At 35.5% G+C, this 20,966-nt stretch overlaps 3 protein-coding genes across 3 annotated transcripts; all 3 read right to left on the bottom strand.

Annotated features, from left to right (window-relative positions):
- Positions 1-819: 819 nt before the first annotated feature.
- On the bottom strand, positions 820-4,736 carry LOC113736238 (UPF0481 protein At3g47200). Its single transcript, XM_027263120.2, has 4 exons — positions 4,523-4,736; positions 1,669-2,303; positions 1,471-1,542; positions 820-1,302 (listed from the first exon to the last, which is right to left on the bottom strand). The coding sequence occupies exons 2-4, from the start codon at positions 2,267-2,269 to the stop codon at positions 977-979; spliced, it is 999 nt and encodes a 332-aa protein (XP_027118921.1). The 5' UTR covers positions 2,270-2,303; positions 4,523-4,736; the 3' UTR covers positions 820-976.
- Positions 4,737-12,460: 7,724 nt separating this feature from the next.
- LOC113736604 (UPF0481 protein At3g47200-like) lies at positions 12,461-15,410 on the bottom strand. The gene is made up of 2 exons (XM_027263661.2): positions 15,348-15,410; positions 12,461-14,072 (listed from the first exon to the last, which is right to left on the bottom strand). The coding sequence occupies exon 2, from the start codon at positions 14,035-14,037 to the stop codon at positions 12,718-12,720; it is 1,320 nt and encodes a 439-aa protein (XP_027119462.2). The 5' UTR covers positions 14,038-14,072; positions 15,348-15,410; the 3' UTR covers positions 12,461-12,717.
- A 3,181-nt stretch (positions 15,411-18,591) lies between these two features.
- LOC113737092 (UPF0481 protein At3g47200-like) lies at positions 18,592-20,340 on the bottom strand. Its single transcript, XM_027264342.2, has 2 exons — positions 20,221-20,340; positions 18,592-20,139 (listed from the first exon to the last, which is right to left on the bottom strand). Exon 2 carries the CDS (start codon positions 20,099-20,101, stop codon positions 18,797-18,799), a length of 1,305 nt encoding a protein of 434 aa, XP_027120143.1. The 5' UTR covers positions 20,102-20,139; positions 20,221-20,340; the 3' UTR covers positions 18,592-18,796.
- Between the last annotated feature and the right edge of the window lie 626 nt (positions 20,341-20,966).

Here is a 20,966-nt window from a genome sequence, read left to right as displayed (position 1 = left end):
TTGCCCTTTTGTCTTCTCAAGCATGTGCACCGAATTCTCTTGCAACTTATAGCTGGAAAGTAGTCTGAACACAAGAGAATTGACTGAGCAAATTGCAGAATTTCGGCCAGAAAACGCGCCTATACAAAACGCGGCTACAAGTCACGTTTTGTGTACTCGCGTATTCACTTTGGCCTTACTTTATCTGCGATTTTCTCTATCATAAAGGCCGAACTGGCTTTTGTGTAAAACACAAAAGTTGTACCCCTTTGCGTTAGCTTTCCAATGCTTCAAGAATCATCCAAATCGGAGCTTTGTATCCTGAGATATGACCAAAATACTAAAGACTGGTCAGAACTCTGTTTTCCACTTTGGACAGCTGAGTTGAATTTCGGTATTTCAACTTTTTGACTGATTAATCCGCTGAATTGGACTTTGATGTCTTCATACTAAATGTAGATATATCTCTTAGCTTCGAAATGGTATCAAGATCACCTTGATCCGATCTATGTAGCTCTAGATATAGTCAAAATACCAAAATGTGTCAGAGTTGTCAAACCTGACTTTTCTTGATTCAAATTGCATTTTTCCTTTTACACTTCATATTTTATTTTCACCACTTTAATCCATCTTCAATCATCCAAATATCTTCTCAATGCACTTCATTTGATGATTGAATCATTAAACCTACAAAATATGAAGTTTTTACCATAAAAATCCATAAAATGCAATGTTTAGCCACTTTAACATAAAATGTAGTTTTTTTACCAAAACCTTAGTTATTTTAGTTATAAAACTAAATAATCAAACCAAAATTAACTAATAAAACACACTAAAAAATACGTAAAATATATTCTTATCAATATACAAGACAGCAGAGTTCTTTACATCATACAGATCAAGAATTTGTTACAAGTACATGCAATGACTTTATTCGTATTTAAGTACAATGACTAACAAATTACACAACAAGCACAACTAGCTTACTTTAAATTCTTTAAGCCGACGTATACTGTAGGATGGAAAATATGGCCTGCACACTTGTTAGGAGAAGCAAGGCACATGCAGCCAGAAACGAAATGAAAGCCCACGGGTTATTAAAATATTTGCTCAGTAGGTGCGCCCTCCAAATATGCCAGCGCCTGCGAGTGTACTTGTCCACATCATCAAAAATTTTGGTGTAACAGAATCTCCCGCCAACATGAACATGGTTGCTTAGCTTGTTAAACATTATAGAGAGTGCTTCATCACTACCTAACTGATTCACGATGGTATCATGTCTGCGAAGCGCTTCAACATCGGATGGGGAATCTATGAGACAATCTATGAAGATTATGTAATCAGTTACGCACTTCCATGTCTCAGATGGATTAGACATATACTCTTCATATGCAATCAAGTTTCTGAAGACGGATTCTGTATGATCTTCCACAACTAAAGGAGGGATTTTAAATACACCATTTTCGAAAGTGATATGGAACAAGGATTTACCATCCTCTGCCTTCTCGAACTTGATTCCACTTTGTCGGAGCTCACCAGCTGATTTTACGAACACAGATGAGTCTGTAGGATTGGAATTCATGGTTGAGGAAAGTGTTTCAGAAAATAAGGCAGACAGAATTTTGTGCACGAGGCCAAGAAGATGAACCGCATTATAAAGTTCGAAGATTTCAGAATGAGAATTTAGACCTGGATTGGGCAAGTTCCCAACCAGACAGAGATGAATAGCTAGGTCAATAAGGTTCCCTTCTCCTCTTGGTGACTTGGTCATATCGAACAGTTTCTGCAGGACAAAAAAGGGCAACTGATTCTCAAATAATATTAGGTCATTCACAGTGGCTGTGCGTAGCCAAAGCATCTGAAAAAGGGGGTCATTCTGCCAGTGTGATCCTGGATGTCTACATTTCCTCAAGAACTCGATGACAAAGCAGCCATCAAGGCATAGCATTTCAACAAAATCATCATTACTAAGATTGATTTCTTCTGCGTAACACCTTCGAGCTTGATCTTGAAGATCAGCCAAAGCTATGATGTATTTCTCAGCACTCTCACCTCTACGACGAAGAATCTCTTTGAAGTACCTTAGCTTATGCTTCTCCATCTCTTTCAGTTTAGGCTTACCGTGGTGATAAGGTCCGATGGAAACCACTTCTGGTTCGTATGCCTCTTCATTTTCACTTCGTAGTTGACCATGGATTTTGAAGATCGATGGCTTCTCCGACGTATCCAATAGGTCAGAAAGCTTTTGATCAATGCGAATGGCAATTTGGTGAGATCTGTCTCTAGACATCTTTGTTGAGTACGTATAACAAAATGAAGAATTGCTGCAGGAGAAAACATCAAGAGGATCAGCCAACTGGGGAAGGTATGGGTTGGGAGAGGAAGTGTGAGTAAGAGGTCTTAGGTTCGAATCCTTCCATTTACACCATAAAAGAAGTTTTTTTTTTTTTTTTTTAAAAGGAAGGATCAGCTAATTTAACTGTCAAGGTTGATTCCTATTGGAGTGAATCTTAAGGTCCGAGCAAGATAACTGTCCCAAAAATCTTTTTTTTTTTAAAAAAAAAAAATACCTTGTGAGTGACTAATGACATTTTGTTGTTTCTTGGGTACAGTTAACTTGCACCAGAACATGCCTTTTGATCAGACAGTAGATTAAAATTCTCTGAATGATAAAGTAAAGCCTAAAATTTGGCTCCAAACCATATTGAATGTAGAAGCAGTCAAAGATGAAGAAAAGCAAAATCTTATTCATACACCAAAGTTAATTTACAAGATATAGATGAAAGCTCTGAAGCGCAGTCGACGTCAGATGATCAACACTTAGCTAGACAAGAAGGTAATTGCGAGCATATATATGGAATCTATTAATGCTTAGAAATTTAGTTTGAGCCTGTGTAGTCCGTACTTTAACAATGTGGAAAATTTGGTCAAATTGTAGTTACCAAGAATGTTCCTGTTGCTAAGAATCATAATGAGGACACAAATGTTGGATTTTCTATCTCTTATGCAAACTTTTTTGGGTAGGTCTTGTGCAAACTAAAGACCAAGAAGAAAAGTTTATGAAATTCAGAAATTATCAGTAACTAACCGTTCTGTGTTTCTATACTTCCTGTTTAAAAGATGGATGAAACATGAATGATGAACAATTTTTTGTTTTCAGAAAGGACTCCCATGCGGGAAGCCCAAGTGTATGCCCAAGCATACACTGCTAGTTTTGTTGTTAGGAATCCTGAAGAATGAAGATAGAGCTCACCGAAGTTGGAGAAAAAGATGTAAGAATATACGTACTTGCATAAGTAATGTATCTATACCGAAGATGATTCCCGCGTAATGCCAACTTCATGAGTTGACTTTAACAAAGCAGAGGCTTAAACCTTTTTGTACATCATTAACTCGGAAAATTATATATAATCCTCATGCAAATTAATGGGATGAAATTAAAATTTCTCAAAAAATTTTACATAGAAAATTGAAAATTTCCTTTGGCTCAAAATTGGCTCTTAACCAAGTTTAATCTAGAAGCAGTCATAGATGAAGAAAATGAAAATCTTGTTCATACACCTAAGTTAAATTTGCAAGATATAGATGAAAGCTATGAAACATACTATACGGGATCCTCAGTGCCACTTTTTCAGTGATAATTCAGTGATACTTCTATATTTATGCCAAGTGTCCAGTTTATTTAATTTGTTATGTGCTATTTATTTAAATTTCTTCTACCATCACATGATAAGTGGGATTGACACTGAATTTGACATCAAATAGCGGCGTAGAGGATCCCAACTGGAAACATAGTCGATGTCAGACAATCAACACTTGACAAGAAGGTAATTGCGAGCATATATACGTGAAATCTGTTAATGCTTAGAAACATGATTTGAGCCTGTACAGTCCGTACCTTTATAATCTGGAAAATTTTGTCAAATTGCAGTTACCGAGAATGTATAGGATTACCCGGAAAACTGTTCCTGCTACTGAGAATCAAAATGAGGACATAAATGTTGAATTTTCTGTATTTTATTCAAACTAAAGGCCAATAAGAAAAGTTTATGAAATTTATAAATCATCAGTGAGTAACTTACCGTTCTGACTAACACAATATTAATACCACTTGGGCGATAATACAATAAGAATCCCAAATTACCTACGGATGTAGAACAAATGTAATATGATACCATGAATAACTCCGGTATCATAATTTCTAAATAAGAATCAAGCTAAGCAAGCTAAATTGGTGTACCAATCATGTGAATGGCAATCTGGTATTCCAAATAGCAAAATATAAGCTCCAGAAGCACTATCTGAACAATCTATGTGCTGCATGAATGCATTCAATTTGACAACTTTTTTAGGCATAAGGGTCCAGATACAACTTATATCTACAATGGAGTTTCGTGCTTTGTCTTTAGTAGTTGGCAATTAGTACAAACTAGTGGATTCCTTTTATAAATTCTCCACCTGAAGACGCTAAAATACCACTCAAATAACATAAATAAATGCTTATGTAATTTAGGGAAAAGGGATGATTAATAAGAAAACTCACTCGGATGGTTGCAAATAAGAAGGGGATCTTTGATTATAAACTGGAGGAGCGATTCCTTCTTCTTTTCTGAATTCAGCAATGAAGTTGCAGGATCTTGAGTTGATTTTTATACCAACAAAGAAAGTTCTCAGAGGTAAAACTGCTCTTTTCTTGTTTTTTAGTCTTGCGAGGAATTGCTGTGTTTTGAGCTGGGAAAGCGTGTTCAAGGGCCGAGTTTGACAACTGGATTAGATTTTTATATCTATGTAAGGACTTTCATTGATTGATTTTACGTGAACTATGGTGCACATGAAGGAACAAAAACTTTTCAAAAGCTCTGAAAATGACCTTTGACTGCCCATTCATTTTGTTTGTTTCGTATCACAGGGGTGGGAAAGGTTTACCATTTAGCTATAGCCTATAGGGGTGGGGAAGGTTTACCATTTCCGGATTGAAATCAAAGGTTCTTATCTTCATCCAATTCAGTCGCAAATAAAATGATGAAGTTTTTAGGTAGTGCTTGTTACATTATCTAACGGAGCTTTAGATGGTGTTTACACGAGTGCCCGCTTGTATGTGATTTTAGAGACATTGGCCGCTATATATATTCTATGCGTACGCTGTACTGTCAGGCTCTCCAATGGAGAGGAAGTTATCATTACTTGCGCAATGTTTGATAATCTTTTTTTTAATATTGAAAATCAATTCGTTCAGAATTTTTTTAAAGATTTACATTACCTTTTCTTTTTTAGTTTTTGAATCCTAAAAAGCTAAAGAATTCACAAACCCGAACAACCTTTGATTTTTTAAAAAGTTTTGAATAAATTAATTTTTGACATTAAGTAGAGTTATCAAATAGGCCCTAAGTTGGCTTTAGAGTCAGGCGTGACTTAGTAGTAAAACATTTCCCCTGTCCGAGTTGCAAAAATTAACCTTTGCCAAATCTTCTGGCAAGCTACTGTTATGCTAAACAAAGAAACAAACTCATAATAAATGTAAATTTATAATTGAACGTGGCCCATTGGATTGCCATAATTGAACATTTCCCTCAGCACTAACTTTTCTTGTAGTCATATCGAGCATTTCATGAATGTATTTGCAACTTGCTCATCTGTGTTGACACGTTCAACACGCGCAACGCTTCATGGAAGGACTTACGCGTTCAAGTTAACTTCACTTTGCAATGCCTTCTCTCGAACAAAGTTGACCTTAATTAGCTCTGTTATTTTTTAAGCAGTTTATGTGTTTGATCCTTGAAACTAAGTTAAAGTCTCACAAAAGTACTTCAACTTTCTCAGTTGTTAGTCCCTGAACGATTTTTAAAGTCCCATGGAAGTCTATATATCAACGTTTACTCTTAAATCTTCGTCATTCATTCGCCAACATATTCCTCTTCTTTTTCTTAAGCATTTAAATCTTCGGGTGGGAGGTTGGGAGAGTTGATAAGCATTTAAATCTTCAGGGGGGACGTTCCTTTGAGTTGCCAGGGAGTGGTTGCGAGAGTTGATGAGCATTTGAAACTTCAGGGTACGCTCCTTTGAGGTGCCAAGGGCGAGGTTGGGAGAGATGATGAGTATTTAAATCTTCAGGACAGACCAGATATCACTATCTCACCATTTATTTAAATCTTGAAGGAGACGTTCCTTTGAGTTGCCAGGGAGGGGTTGGGAGGGTTGATGAGCATTTGAAACTTCGGAGGTACGTTCCTTTGAGTTGCCACTTGCCAGATATCACTATCTCCCCAATTTTGTATATTATTCATTCACCGACATATTCCTCCTCTTTTTCTTGATAAAGAAATGATTTTGAAAAAGAATTTTGATGCAAACATATGTATAGTTCTCTGCACTCTAATTAGTTGGTACCATATGCCGGCAAATAAGCAACTTGACATGCCTAACATCTTCAATTTGACAAAAGTCTCCGTATTTAATGCTTTTGTGAAAATATTCACCACTTACTCTTTGGTCCTGCAATAATCCATCTCAATCTCCTTCTCTTGAACTAACTCACGTATGAAGTGATATTTAATGTCTATGTGTTTACTGCACCCATGGAGAATCAGACTCTTGGACAATTCAATAGCCGACTTACTGTCACAATATATGTTCGTAGGATCAACTTGCTTGTGTTGTAGTACACCAAGCATACGATGCAACCACAAAACTTGAGTTGCACTATTAGCTGCTGCACTATACTTTGCTTCTGTAGTACACAATGCAATCACCTGCTGCTTTTTAGAATTCTAAGAAAACACTCCATAACCAATAAAAATGCATACTCTGAAATACTCTTCCTTTTTACAGTATCACCTACCCAATCACTATTTATGTAACTAAACAATTCAACGAGTTTGATTGATAACAAATTCTTGATGTAAAAGTATATCTATATAAGTCAACATGTATCTATCTACACATGTATATCTATATATCTTTGTGCCAAGTATAACCACAGTATAGGGCTAACTTTGAGTGTTACCTAGCACTAGTCCGATCTTAGTGAGAGTGCTACTAAATGCATACAAAGGCTAATGATGAGAACTCGATAAAGCACGAAAAATTAAGTACACAACATTTTAAGCAAACTGCAAAGAAACAGTTAAAAGAATGAAGCTTTAGCATTCATTTGGCCAAAAATCCTTGGCATACTATTGTATATAATAGAAGTTAGATACCATTAGATTGAAATGCTAACAAAATTAGTGTACTGAAAACATATAGTTCTGCAGGATCTAATTGTTACTCCTGTGACTTGAAGAAGAAAATAGAGAAAAGGCTCGGTTGATTTTCAAACAAAGCAAACCCAGAAGAACACATTATCTGGCAAATAGTTATAAACATGAATTGTTTGTTGCTTATGGATCCGGAAATCTTATCTAATTAGCCACTGCATCCACATTGGGTAGGATGCTAAGTACAGCATAAAGACTCGAAGGAAAAAAAGAAGAAGCAGTACAATAAGTAAATCTGTCATGCTTGCTGGTACCAAAATTAAGTACATATGTAAATTTAAATAGTTCTTCGTTGTCAATGTGAAGGCTTTATCTAAGAAATGTTGTCTCCAACGTTCCGACCTTTCTCAACTTTGTCATTTCATATGCTAAGGAATGAAGGCCTGAGACATGTCTACTTTTTTAAAGAATTAGAGGGTTTAAACATTGGTTGTTTTCTCTTCTCTTCTCTTTATTGGGCTCAGTCGCTCACTATTTTCCCTCTATGAAGGAAAAATTGCTAGCCATCTAAAGTTTAGTGGAAAAGAACAGCTATGAACTCATATCTCAAAATTCTGGAAAAATAAAATGTTTAAGAATTTGTATCCTATCCGAATGAACATCTTGAATTACAGATTATCTTCTGCTGAGTAGACTAATAAATTCAAAGTCATGCACTTTTTATTACATGAAAAATATTCATCCAATAAGCAATTGAATCAACTTACAAGAAAGCCAACCGAACTCCATTGATGATAAACTATACTGATAGATGACCAGTGAGCTTTAGCAACCATTTTACTCATGTTCATGATTTAGCTTTATAAAAATCTAAATCTCAAGCCATCCACCACCAGCAAAGCATAATCAATTATCCCTTTAATCATCACCGTAGTTGCTTAAACTTCTATATGCAGTACATGTCTAGATAATTGAATATTATTTTCAGAAGACAGAAAAAAGTAAAAAATAAAAATGGGGAGATACAAGTTAACCATTCAAGAGTGTAGCTCTGGTTATGAAGGACATAATAACCTAGAGAAGATAATTAATTTGGGATTTGAGGGGAAATTAAGGATAGCTAGAAGAGGAGGAAAGGAAGGTGACGACCAAATGGTTGAGATAGAGAGATGGAGGAAAAGTCCTCATTTTATGTTGATTCCTATAAGGAATAGGAACAGTTTTCCTTGATGTCATCAAACATAATAGCTTGAATTTTTATATGCCTTTTGAATTTTTCTTGAAAATAATGTGCAAAATATAGATTCAAAAGTAAATGTGAAAGTTTATGATTTTTTACCTGCCTGTCAAGGAAAATTAACTTCTGAAGATTTCCAGATTTTTGTTTACCGATATACGCCTCGATGCCAAATTTCAGTAATAGCAAGACTCTACGCATCCACATTTTCTCATCAGGCTTTAATGAGCTTATCAACTGATTCTGTGATGTTTCCATAGGAGCCGAAAATAGATGAAATGGGAAAAAACTGCAACTGTTTGATTAGTAAAAAAAATTAAAAAAGATTCAAAGTAAAGGCCCAGAGTATAAATATAATATCTAAAATAGATGAATATCAGAGGATATATAGAATGCTTCACCAAAATATCAATTTTAGAAAAGTACGCATAAACTCCTCTTAGATAGCTCAGTTGTAACTAGTGGTTTATAGTTACAACAAGATCTCAGGGTCGACTCCCATGTGCTATTGTTGTTAGTCATTTATGGGGTGAGCTCTGTTCAGCCTGGGGGATTAGAATCGGTGATTCCAAGATACCCCTTACCCTCCAGACCCAAAAAAAAAAAAAAGAAAAGAAAAGAAAAGAAAAGTATGCATAAGATTGGTACCTGCAATCACTTTTTTTTACTGTCCTTCTTCTTTTTCGTGTCCAAGAGAGTAGAAATTATAGGTTGTAGAGAAGTTAACATTAGATTGTTTGTCATTTATATGGATGAAGTGTATAAAGTGGGTAAAAAGTGTCTGTCTATTTGATGGATTTCGAACGTTCTCTTTCATTTCACTTGAATTAGTTAATTTTTCGGTGTTATCATTAATTAATTGTTCTCCGTTATGTGCTTTTATGACTTAATTTTCCGTTTCAGTGAGTTTCATCAGTTTTTCTTTTTTGCTATTAATGGTGGTGCAAATGAACAATAATGCTATTTCAGTTAAAAGAAAAAACTATCTTTTAATGGTTTTAATGTCAATCCTAGGTTGTTCATGTGTTTAAATCTAGGGGTAACCGCGCGTTGTGCTGGGGTGCTTATTCTTTTCAGCTGTCCTTGAATTTTTTTAATCATAATTTCTTTTAAACAATACAGTAAAATTGAGAAAGAAAAAGGGTTAAAAAAAGTGTAAAAAAATGTAGCTAAAAGACCCATGTTTAAGGATATTAGCCAAGAGAAAGGTATAACTTGAAGTACATTTGTCAAAAAAAATATTTTTGGAGAAAATAAAATTAAATGGATCCTGTCAAATCATACATAACACTCTAAATGATTTTTAGGGAGCTAAAGGAGGATGTCTTGGTCTATTTCTTGAATTAACATAGTATGAACTTTCATCAAATATCGTAAAATAATTTGAATTCCTTATTTATCAAAATTAGCATGAATAAATGCTGTAACAAAGTTAGTTCTAACGTGTCATAACACAAAAGTTCCAACTTTTCCCGATTTGAAAATCCAGTACTATACGCATTAAGTTTAAGATTGTAAGAATATCATAAAGTCATGGCTGGTAAAATGGCAAATTAAATGTTCAATCTGCGTAATGAAAAATGGAGAATTAATATCAGGATACATTTATAACACGACTTAATTAGCAGCCATAGACTTTTGAAGAGGAAAATTACAATTAATCTTGACTTGAGAGTTAAAAAACACTAGCACTCCGATCATTGGAGTTCAAGTTATAACCGAAATATGAAAATTTGTCAAAACTGTCAAAATGCACAAAATCCAAGTAAAAAGTGATAAAAACCTCATTTAATTGAACAAAAGCATTTTATACCAATTATAGCCAAAATGAATCATTTTCTTCCAATAATGTAACTGAAATGACTAAAAATAATATAAAATATCATACAATTATTACGTAGATTAATCACTTATCAAGGGAAATACTTGAAAAATTTACCTGGGCAAGAGGAGAGTCTCACGTGTAGCAATCTTGATCAGAAATAGAGACAAAAAGCTGGAGAAAGCAGGTGGAAGTTGTATCAAGCTATTAGTCCTTTGGGATGGGAAGCTCATAGGTAGTCCAATTTATACTATTATTGTTATTATTTTTATTTTTATTTTTATTTTTATTTTTGTAAGACCACATTATACCAGCCATGTTGTCAGAAAAGATCCCTTCCAATTCCTCATCCAACGTATGATCCTCCCTCAACGTATATCTAGTCACTTTTTAGCTGTACCAACTTGTTAGGTTTACTAAATGCAATCATCCCATGTATATATAAATGTATATATAGATGCAAAAACAAAAAAAAAAAATCCAAATTTCAACATTGACATCTTTAAAAGAAAAACTATTAAATCTATTGAGGAATTCACAGACACTTAACTCCCGTAACAAAAAACATAGTAAATACACCAATATCAGAATCTTTTCCACTTCAAATCATCACAATAAAATGAGATAGGAAAAGGAGCAATTATACATTTAAAGAATAGATTTAATAGTTTCTTCTGCATAACACCTTCGAGTGCGCTCTTCAAGCTGTGACGAGGCTACAATGTATCTTTCCACACTTGACTCGCCTCTTTGAAGAAGAAGCTGTTGCAAATACCACAGCTTATGCTTTTCCATTTTTGGTAATTTACTTTTAGCATGATGATAAGGTCCAATAGCAACAATTTCTGGTTCGTATGCCTGAGGGTTGTGCCTTCGTAGCCCATCATGGACTCTGAATATACATTTCTCCTTTGATGTTTTAGCATTTCGATCGAGACCAGTAGAAATAAATTTTAGCATTTCTCCGGGCATCCTCTTTGGAGAATAAACTGCTGCACGGAAAGATTAACAAAATCAGTCTAATTAAGTTCATTAGCAACTGCTTGAACCAGGTTTATACTGATTTCCGGGTGCTGATTCTGACTTTTAAAAGTTCTTGTCGTTTGAAGCTAGTCATCATGGAAAGTTAGGTAAGGGCTGAAAACAAATCAATGTCACCAGCCCGTATTGCTGGGAGGGATACATAATCTTGGCTATTCTATTGTCTTGTTTAGGCATTTGTCTTCCAATCTTACTCAATTGATCTAGTTAGGATCTATAAATTCTTAAACATTTTAATTTTCTAGAATTTTGAGATATGAGTTCATAGCTGTTCTTTTCCACTAAACTTTAGATGGCTAGCAATTTTTCCTTTGTAGAGGGAAAATAGTGAGCGACTGAGCACAATAAAGTAAAGAGAAGAGAAGAGAACAGCCAATGTTTATGCCCTCTATTTCTTTAAAAAAAAAAGTAGATATGTCTCAGCCCTTCATTCCTTAGCATATGCTTTGCTTCGCGAAATGACAAACATGAGAAAGGTCGGGAACCTTGGAGACAACATACATTTCTTAGATAAAGCCTTCACATTTACAACTAAGAACTACTTAAAATTTACATATGTACTTAATTTTGGTACCAGCAAGCATGACAGATTTACTTATTGTACTGCTTCTTTTTTTTGTTCTTTTTTCTTTCAGCCTTTATGCCTTAGCATTCTAGCCAATGTGGATGCAGTGGCTAATTAGATAAGATTTCGGGAACCATAAGTAACAAGCAATTCATGTTTATAACTATTTGCCCAAAAAAGTGTTCTTCCGGGTTTTCTTTGTTTGAAAATCAACCGAGCCTTTTCTCTATTGTCTTCTTTAAATCACAGGAGTAACAATTAGATCCTGTAAAACTATATGTTTTCAGTACACTTATTTAGTTAGCATTTCAATCAACTGGTATCTAACTGCTATTATATATGATAGTATGCCAAGGATTTTTTGCCAGATGAATGCTTAAGCTTCATTTTTTAAATTCTTTCTTTGCAGTTTGCTTAAAATCTTGTGTACTTAATTTTCGTGCTTCATTGAGTTCTCATCGTCAGCCTTTGCATGCATTTAGTAGTACTCTCACTAAGATCGGACCGGTGCCATGTAACACTCAAAGTTAGCCTCGTACTGTGGTTATACTTGACACAAAGACATATAGATACATGTGTAGACAGATCCATGTTCATAAAAATTGTCAGGTTGACTAAAATGAATCAATGAGCCAGACGGGGCATTGCTATTTTAATGTTCAGTTGTAGAACATAATACAGAAGAGATCATGTTCATTATTAGCAGAACATGCATTTAGGAGTTCATGTAATATCCAAGACAGGAAAGTTCTTTTACATCAAGAATTTTTTATCAATCGGAACACAAATAAAATGATGTTGTTGGTATTTAAGTACAATGACTAACAAATTACAAAACAGACACAACTAACTCACTTTGATTTCATTAAGTCAAAGTCTAGTGTAGGATGGAAAATATGGCCTGCACCAATGCGAGAAGAAGCAAAATGCATGCAGCCAGACATGAAATGATTGACCACGGGGTATGAAAATAATTCCGCATGAGGTTTGCCCACCAAGTACGGGGGCGTTTGCTGCAGTACTCCCTCATTTTCTCCAAAATTTTGTCGTAACAGAAAGGACTTTCAATAGAAACATCACTGCTTAACTTGTTAAACATTGCAGAGACTGCTTTATCATTGCCTAACCCATGCCTGATGATACCACGGTTGCGAAGCTTTTCAACGTCGGATGGGGAATCTATGAGAAGATCCATGAAGCTTATGTAATCAGTTACATACCTCCATGTCTCAAATGGCTTAGACATATACTGTTCGTATGCAATGAAGTTTCTGAAGATGGATTCTGTATGATCATCCACAAATAAAGGAGGGATTTTAACTACACCATTTTCGAATGTGATACAGAGCACGGATTCACTATTCTTTGCCCTCTTGAACTGGGTTCCACTATGTAGTAGCTCAATAACTGGTTTCTGCAATGAGGGTTTTTTTTTTTTGAAACGATAAAAGTTCTGCCATGTGGTTTTAGTCTCTTCATGTTTGGGATACGCAAGTGTGTTGGAAAATGAGGCAGTCAAATTTTTGTGCATGAGGTCAAGAAGATGAACGACCTCATGACCTGCAGGGATTGTAGAACGAGAACTTTGACCTGGATAAGAAACAGGCATGAGCGAAGACAGACCGAGAATAGCTAGGTCATTAAGTTTCTTTCCTTCGTCCTGCGACTTGGTCATTTCGAACAGTTTCTGCAGGACGATAAAGGGCAACTGATTCTCAAATAATATTAGGTCTTTCTTAGTGGCTGATATTAGCCAAGACATCTGAAAAATGGGATCATTCTCGTTGTATAATTCCGGCTGACAAAGTTTCCTCAAGAACTCGATGACAAAGCAACCATCAAGGCATAGCATTTCAACAAAATCACCAGCTTCAAGATTGATTTCCTCTGCGTAAGAACTTTTAGCTTGCTGTTGAAGTTCAGCCATAGCTTCGACGTATTTCTTAGCACTTGACTCTCCTCTTCTATGAAGAAGCACGTTCAAGTACATTAGCTTATATTGCTCCATCTTTTTCAGTTTAGGCTTATCACGATGATAAGGTCCGATGGAGACGACTTGTGGTTCATATGCTTCTTCATTTTCACTTCGTAGTTTACTATGGACTTTGAAAATCGATTGCTTCCTCGATGTACCCGATAGACGAGAACGCTTTTCATCAATGCGAACGGAGATTTTGTCAGATATTTCTCCGAACATCTTTGTTGAGTATGCATAAACAAGAGGAAAAATTGCTGCAGGAGAAAACATCAAGAAGGATCAGCAAATTTAAGCATTTAGGTTCATTCCTATTAGAATGAATCTTAAGTTCCAAGCGCTACATGAATGTAGAAGCACTCCTAGATAAAGAAAAGGAAAATCTTATTCATACACCAAAGTTAATTTGCAAGATATAGATGAAAGCTATGAAGCATAGAAGCCAGATGATCAACACTTCGACAAGATGGTACATATACATGGAATCGATTCATGCTTAGAAACTTAATTTGAGGCTGTATAGCCCGTACCTTAAAAATGTGGAAATTTTTTTGTCAAATTCCAGTTACCCAGAATGTATAGATTAGCTGGAAAACTGTTCCTAATGTTGGATTTTCTATCTTGTATGCAAACTAAAGACCGAGAAGAAAAGTTTATGAAACTCAGAAATTGTCAGTGGTTAACTAATTACCGTTATGTGTTTCCAGACTTCGTTATCAAAAGATGGAGGAAACATGAATGATGAGCAACTTTTTGTTTTCAGAAAGGACTCCCATGTGGGAAGCCCAAACATACACTGCTAGTTTTGTTGCTAGGAGTCATGAAGATGCAGCTCACCGAAGTTGGAGAAAAAGATGTAAGAACATACCTACTTCATGAGTTGACTTTAACAAAGCAAAGTCTCAAACCTTTTTGTACATGATTAATTCAAAAAAATTATATATCCCGACCAAAATTGATGGTATAAAATTAAAATTTCTATAAAAAAAATTCTTTTTGCTAGCTGCGATAACATTCCTATAATCTAATCTATCTTATTTTATAAGGAGAGAGGGTTTAAAAATGTTGTATAAGAGACTAACAAGTGTATAAGACTATTCTATTTTATAAGAAGGGCGGGCATAAAAAAACTGTATAAGGGGTTAATAGATATATAGATCTGACTAAATTAAAAGAGTGTTTCAGTACCTCCTTTGAATTTTTTCAGCGCAAGTGGGCTCGGAACCTTGAATTTATAGATTTAATTCCTTTTTGGTGGCCATAGAACTGAAGCTTGGTGGTTTTAAAAAAATTCTATATAGAAAATTGAAAATTTCCATTGGCTTAGAATCTCTGCCAGTTCTTGGCTCGATTGGCTATACAGAAAGCTTTACTTTTTGGCGTAAACATAGTAGATAAACCGTTAAGCTAACAAAATCTATTTAAACAGATATATCTGTCAGCATGCAACTAAGATTTAGGTTTAAACGAAGAAAAAGCACCTGCTTACAGGAAGAATACACACACATAAACACACACACACACACACTAACCTGTTAGTAACACTGAAGAATGTCACCACATGTTAGCCCTTGCACCAAGGTTTTCAACTTTTCTATGCACTCTAGCAATCAAAACTGCCCATGCATGCCTTGTATATATACTCGCAGTTCCTTGAGAATATTGTTTAAGTCAAGTTTCTTGGCAACGTCCTACTCTTCAAGGTTTCCAATTGTGTTATTTTATTCTTTTCTTGAGCATTTGACTTTAGTATATAATAGATTGTAAAGACACTCATGGTAAATAAAGTTAAATTCTCCCTCCGCACTTTTCGAGACTCTAATTCTTTATGCATAGTAATGTTGTTGAAATTTACGAGTTTGAGTTCCAGTTTTATCTTTATTTAATCGGATACCTAGTAGCAAGTTTGTAAGGCCATGTCAAGTCTGTTTATTTTGTGGGGCCATTTTAAAAGAGAAAGCCATTAAACTCAAACTCTTCTAAGGGACAGTAAGGAGCAGGCCTCAATGTTTTTCTATAAATTGAGTCAAAATTTTATACACACCAATATTACTCTGTTTTTTAGAGAAACTTCTTTAGTGGGCCTACCAAGTTTTTAATTGTTTTTTTGAAATCAAGTGATTAAAGTATGGCACCTGTTAATGGACGGAGGGAGTAATTATTAGTGGAATTGTGTGTGGGTGTGTGTGTGTTTGATTTTGGTTTGTGCTGTACTCTACAAACACTTTTTCATGATTTCACAGCAAAGAATGTACCAATAGCCCAGTGGAAGACAACGCTAGGAACATATGTAACACTTTCGTGTTTTGCGTTGGAATATTAACTTTAATTACTTTACAGAGTTCTGGTGAACAAATAATTAATTTCACATGGTAACTTATCGCATCAAGAAGCCTTCATTCAGTAGGTGACGTCTATCTTGATACCAATATTCGGCCTTGTGATCTCGTGGAGTTCATGGTTGAGTATGAGTACATGGAAAGATTTTCTGCCCATATAGATGAATTTTGAAAAGGCACTGCAGTTAATTCTTAATATGCGTGGCATTCTTAATAGTGGCATGCCATAGCTTTTTGTGTTCGTTTAACTTCTAGAATATTTAGCAAACCTAACCAATCAACAAGGATCAAAGTTGTTTGGAAGTGTTTGCTCATAACTCCGGTTCACTAGGTTTCTTCGTGCTTAAATCGAGTTTTGATTATCAATTATCTCCATTGCATTTTGAGAAAGTTTAAGTTTCTCGTCTGAATATAAAAGCATTCGTGTTTTATGCAGTGTATATAGTTATTTTGCATGGATTTCTATATGTTCATTTTCATTAGACTAATGCAGGTAAATACTAGCTCAAGTTGGCATCCTTTTCTGACCCTAAATATCTAAAACAAATACTCCTGCTGAAAAGTGGAAATTACAAAACAAATTGATGGGTTTAAATTGGAATGAATCCACAATCGATTTGAGGTATGAAAAATATGATGCAACATGACTTTAGTTTAAAGAATTTTTAAGAGAAAAAACTGCCAAAAATTTTTCTTTTTTGGGGGAAGGAATTAAAAACATTGTTAGTATGGCTTCCATCTTATTCTCCTGTTCATAGATTAAGGAAGGAGGGGATAACCCTTTTTGTTGATCTAATTTCGTGGAGGCCCAAAAAAAAAAAAACTTGTACGGGCGGGTGAATTTATGTTTTTTGATCGTTGTACTCTAGATTTCTAGACCAAGGCCATCTCTAAGGAATATAATTGCAACATTCTTAGTCAGATTTTTTTTAAAAAAAAATTGTGGTCTACATAAAGGCCTTCATTTTCTTCAGAAATCTTGGTAGGAGTAATTCTTTGTTAAGTGGGAAATTTAACGATGAGAATGCAGTTGAACTCAATTTGTTGCTAATATGTTATTGGTCATTGACGCCCCTCAGGGTTAGATCATCTGGTTTTGGGGTAGCCATTCAGGTCCCAAGGTCTAGGATTCGAACCTCTCTTAATACTTGGGTACTCTTGGGGGGCGGGATACTTCAGGTACAGGGTGATTAGCCCGGCAAAGTTGGGATACACACTGTATTGACAAAAAAAAAATGTTATTGGTCATTGACATCCAATTTTCGTTTTATATTGGACTTTGTTGCATGGCTAGCAGAGAGACAATAAGGAGACAAATGGGGTGGGCTTTTTTTTTACACAATAAATTTTATTCTATACCTACTTTTGCTTTACACTAAGGAAAATGGGTGGACCCAAGGCGTCAATGAGGACCCTAAAAAGAACTGAACTATCACTGGATCAGACAGATGCATTTGTATCTGCCGATGAAATTTTCAGAAAATCCTGAATAAGAATGTAAGCCAAGGAATTCGATCCCTTGACCTACACAAATGCTAGAATTAAGTGTTTCACTTTTTAAGTGTTTCAGTGCCAAATGCTAGAATTAAGATCTCACTCTGGAAATTGAAAACGGGCTGTATTTTCTTGTTGACTGTGTTTTATGGTAAAATAAATTAGGGTCGGATTTCCCTCCCGACTAGTATATATTTTGTAGGGGTACTTCCAAATACGTCTAAAGAAAATTGGAGTTTGCACCTTCCTCTATTTTGTCCTAATTTATAGTATTCCTTTATTTTTTTTTCCTTTCCTTAAATGAGGCTAGAAGATCAAATTGTAAATAGCAAATATCGCGCTTTCAGTGTTGCCCCTGGATGCTCAATTGTCGGTTGCCCTTCTTGTTTGATTCAGTACTTTATTTGAAAACCTAGCCCACTAAGCATGTATTTGTCAAACATCTAACTGATTACTTTTTCTGATATAGGGTTGCATGTGTTTATACGGAAAACAAAACACAAAATCTAAAAAATAGGTAGTAGTTTCATTATTCTTCTTTTTTTTAGAGTTGTAAGTGGATATCAGCTTTTGCTCCAAAAAAAGAAAAGAAAAGTATATATCAGCTTTCGGATTTTGGTGTAGCATTGTTGTATCAAGATTTGTTTATTGGAGAAGTGAGCTGGTGTAAATCTTTACGAAAAGCAACTAGAGACATTAGAAAATTAAGGAGCTGGTGCATAAAGTTTTGAGGGTTCTTCAATTTTTCTCCTGCCTCTGATCGTAATGATTTCCATGCATGCAGTAAAATAGAGATAGTTGCACAATCTGTGAACCAGAAATAGCTTTGAAAAAGTCATATTGGGTAACTGATGATACCAAACCAGGCGAAATGATGACATTGAAACAGTGAAAGCAGAGATATATTGTATCCGAGGATTAATATTAATAAAAACATTACATATCATCAAAACCAAAACAAACACACACGATTTTTATTTCTTTTCCATGAGATACTGAAAATACAAGAAACTTGACTGATAGCACAACTTATAGATGGTGATGAAAGTCTTTTAGGTTGTGTTGAAAAAGAAAGACAAACAATATTCAGACCAAACAAACGCCCTTAGCATGTGGCCGATATGACTAGTTTAGTAGTTTTGTTACTACTAATTTCTTCCCACTGGCCGGATGGCATAAAAGGTCTGGAGAAAAGTCAGGATAAGCCCAACAACTGCAGCAACAAATGAAATGGGGGACCAGGGGGTGTTGAAGTAGGTCCTCCTGAGCTTCGTCCACCATCTTTTGGCATACTTTTCCACTTCACTGAATACACCCGCGTAACAAAAGCCTTTGCCGGGGTAAATACCTCCGCTGACCTGACGAAACATGGTAGAGACAGCCTGATCATCATTCAACTTGTTGATAATAATTTTACTGTGACGCAGTACCTCAACGTCCCTAGCAGACTTTATGAGACTTCCCATGAATATTGCATAATCATTTATATGCTCCCTCGTGCCCTTATGATGACGGGTGTAATGCTGTTCGTAGCGAATTAAGTTTCTGAGCAGACGTTCTGTATCAACATGAACCATAAAACGAGGGATTTTTACCACACCATTTTCCCAAGTAATCTCAAGCCATGGTCCTTTCCCACTATCTACGAACTCAACCGCATTAATTTCTTGTAATTCACTGGCAGAAGTTATATGATACAGTGAGAAAGGATCATCCTCCGGAATACCAATCCTTGGACCAAGAGCAATAAATTTTGCAGCAAACGAAGAGGTCCGGGCTTTGTAGACAAGGTCAAGTAGATGAATGACCTGATCATCATCAACAACATATTCATTCTCTGTGCTGTCACAAGCAAGAATTATGAAATCAATTAGACGCTGAGCCGAATCATTAAATTTGCTTCTGGCGCCAGAGTCAGAGTTGGTCTTGTGAAACAATTCAACAAGGATGAAGAAAGGGACTTGATTTTCGATTCCTAATAGGTCTATGAATAGTGCGTCCGATAAAATGCCATCTGTAGATTGTGTGGGGAGATTAATTTTCCATACCAGCTCGAGTATGAAGCAGCCATCAAGAAGCATCATCTCCACAAAGCCGTCGTCACCATCATGACTGATCTTTTCATCGGAGTACCAACTCTGAGCTACTCCTTCAAGATTTGCCATGGCCGCAACGCAAATCTCTAGATTTCCCTCACCTGTTCGCTGAAGAAGCTGTTTCAAGTAAATCAGCTTATACTTTTCCATTAATTGCAACCCCGGCTTACCGCGGTGATAAGGTCCGATTGAAACCATTTGTGGTTCATATGGCCCTTCGATTTGACTTTGTATTCTCTCACGGACCTTGAATATGCATCGCTCATTTGATGCCGCCCTAATGCCAGTATCTGATAGCCCAGAAAGCTTTTCTCGGATACAATTAGAAATTCGGGCAGTTCTGGCGTCGGTGGACATGATCTTTGTTTGTGTTGAGTAATACAGTCGATCTCTTGCTGAAATTAAGGAAAAAATCATCAGTACTGTTCTTTTAGATTAATAATTAAGTTTAACAAGCAATTAAGTTTAACTCTAACCTGTTACCAATGCGTGGGTTTGAGCTCCTATATTTCCTCTAGCAATCACAACTGCCCTATATATATATATACTCGCTCGCAATTTCGATGTTGTATTCTTCAAGTTTTTTTTATCCTTATCTTAAGCTTCTGACTCAAGTACAATACTTCAAGAATCTTAAAGTTAAAAAAAGTTAAATAGAGGAATCTTTTGTGTTTGATTTTGTCTTATGCTTTGCTAAAGTTGGAATACTTCAAGACTCTCAAAGTAAAGACTTGGGTTTTTGTAAAAACTCTCATGGTGACTAAAGTCGAGTACTCAGTGCAATCATTTGCATTTGGTCTTGGCTTATCTCATACATCCACCCTTATGGTCTTTGATCATTAAAAGTTTATAAAGCAATATGGAATGTTAAAAAAGATTGATAGGATAATAAACAATTGTATGTCTTTGCTTTTTTGCTTTTCCATGCACATCTTTTGTTTTTCCCATTTTTTTTTGGGTAACATTTGTGACTGATTGGTAGTTTACATGTTTAAGGGATAATTTAGCTTGTAATATCTATCCACCATTTAATTGCCTACCCTCGTGTGGGATAATTCGTATATTAAAGACACAGGAACTTTGACGAACTTCGTCCGGCTAGCATATTATGAAAGAACGTCTTGCAGGTTTGTCTTGGTCTTTTAAAGCGACATATATTCTATTTCTAGGTAGGGGAATGTTTACTTGGTTAAGTAATATCTTTGGCCCCAATCCCAAACCT

Source organism: Coffea arabica, chromosome 3e (genome assembly GCF_036785885.1).
Source record: "Coffea arabica cultivar ET-39 chromosome 3e, Coffea Arabica ET-39 HiFi, whole genome shotgun sequence".
Classification (NCBI taxonomy): domain Eukaryota; kingdom Viridiplantae; phylum Streptophyta; class Magnoliopsida; order Gentianales; family Rubiaceae; genus Coffea; species Coffea arabica.
The sequence above is the reverse complement of the archived record's forward strand: the minus strand, read 5'-3'. Positions and strand labels throughout refer to the sequence as shown.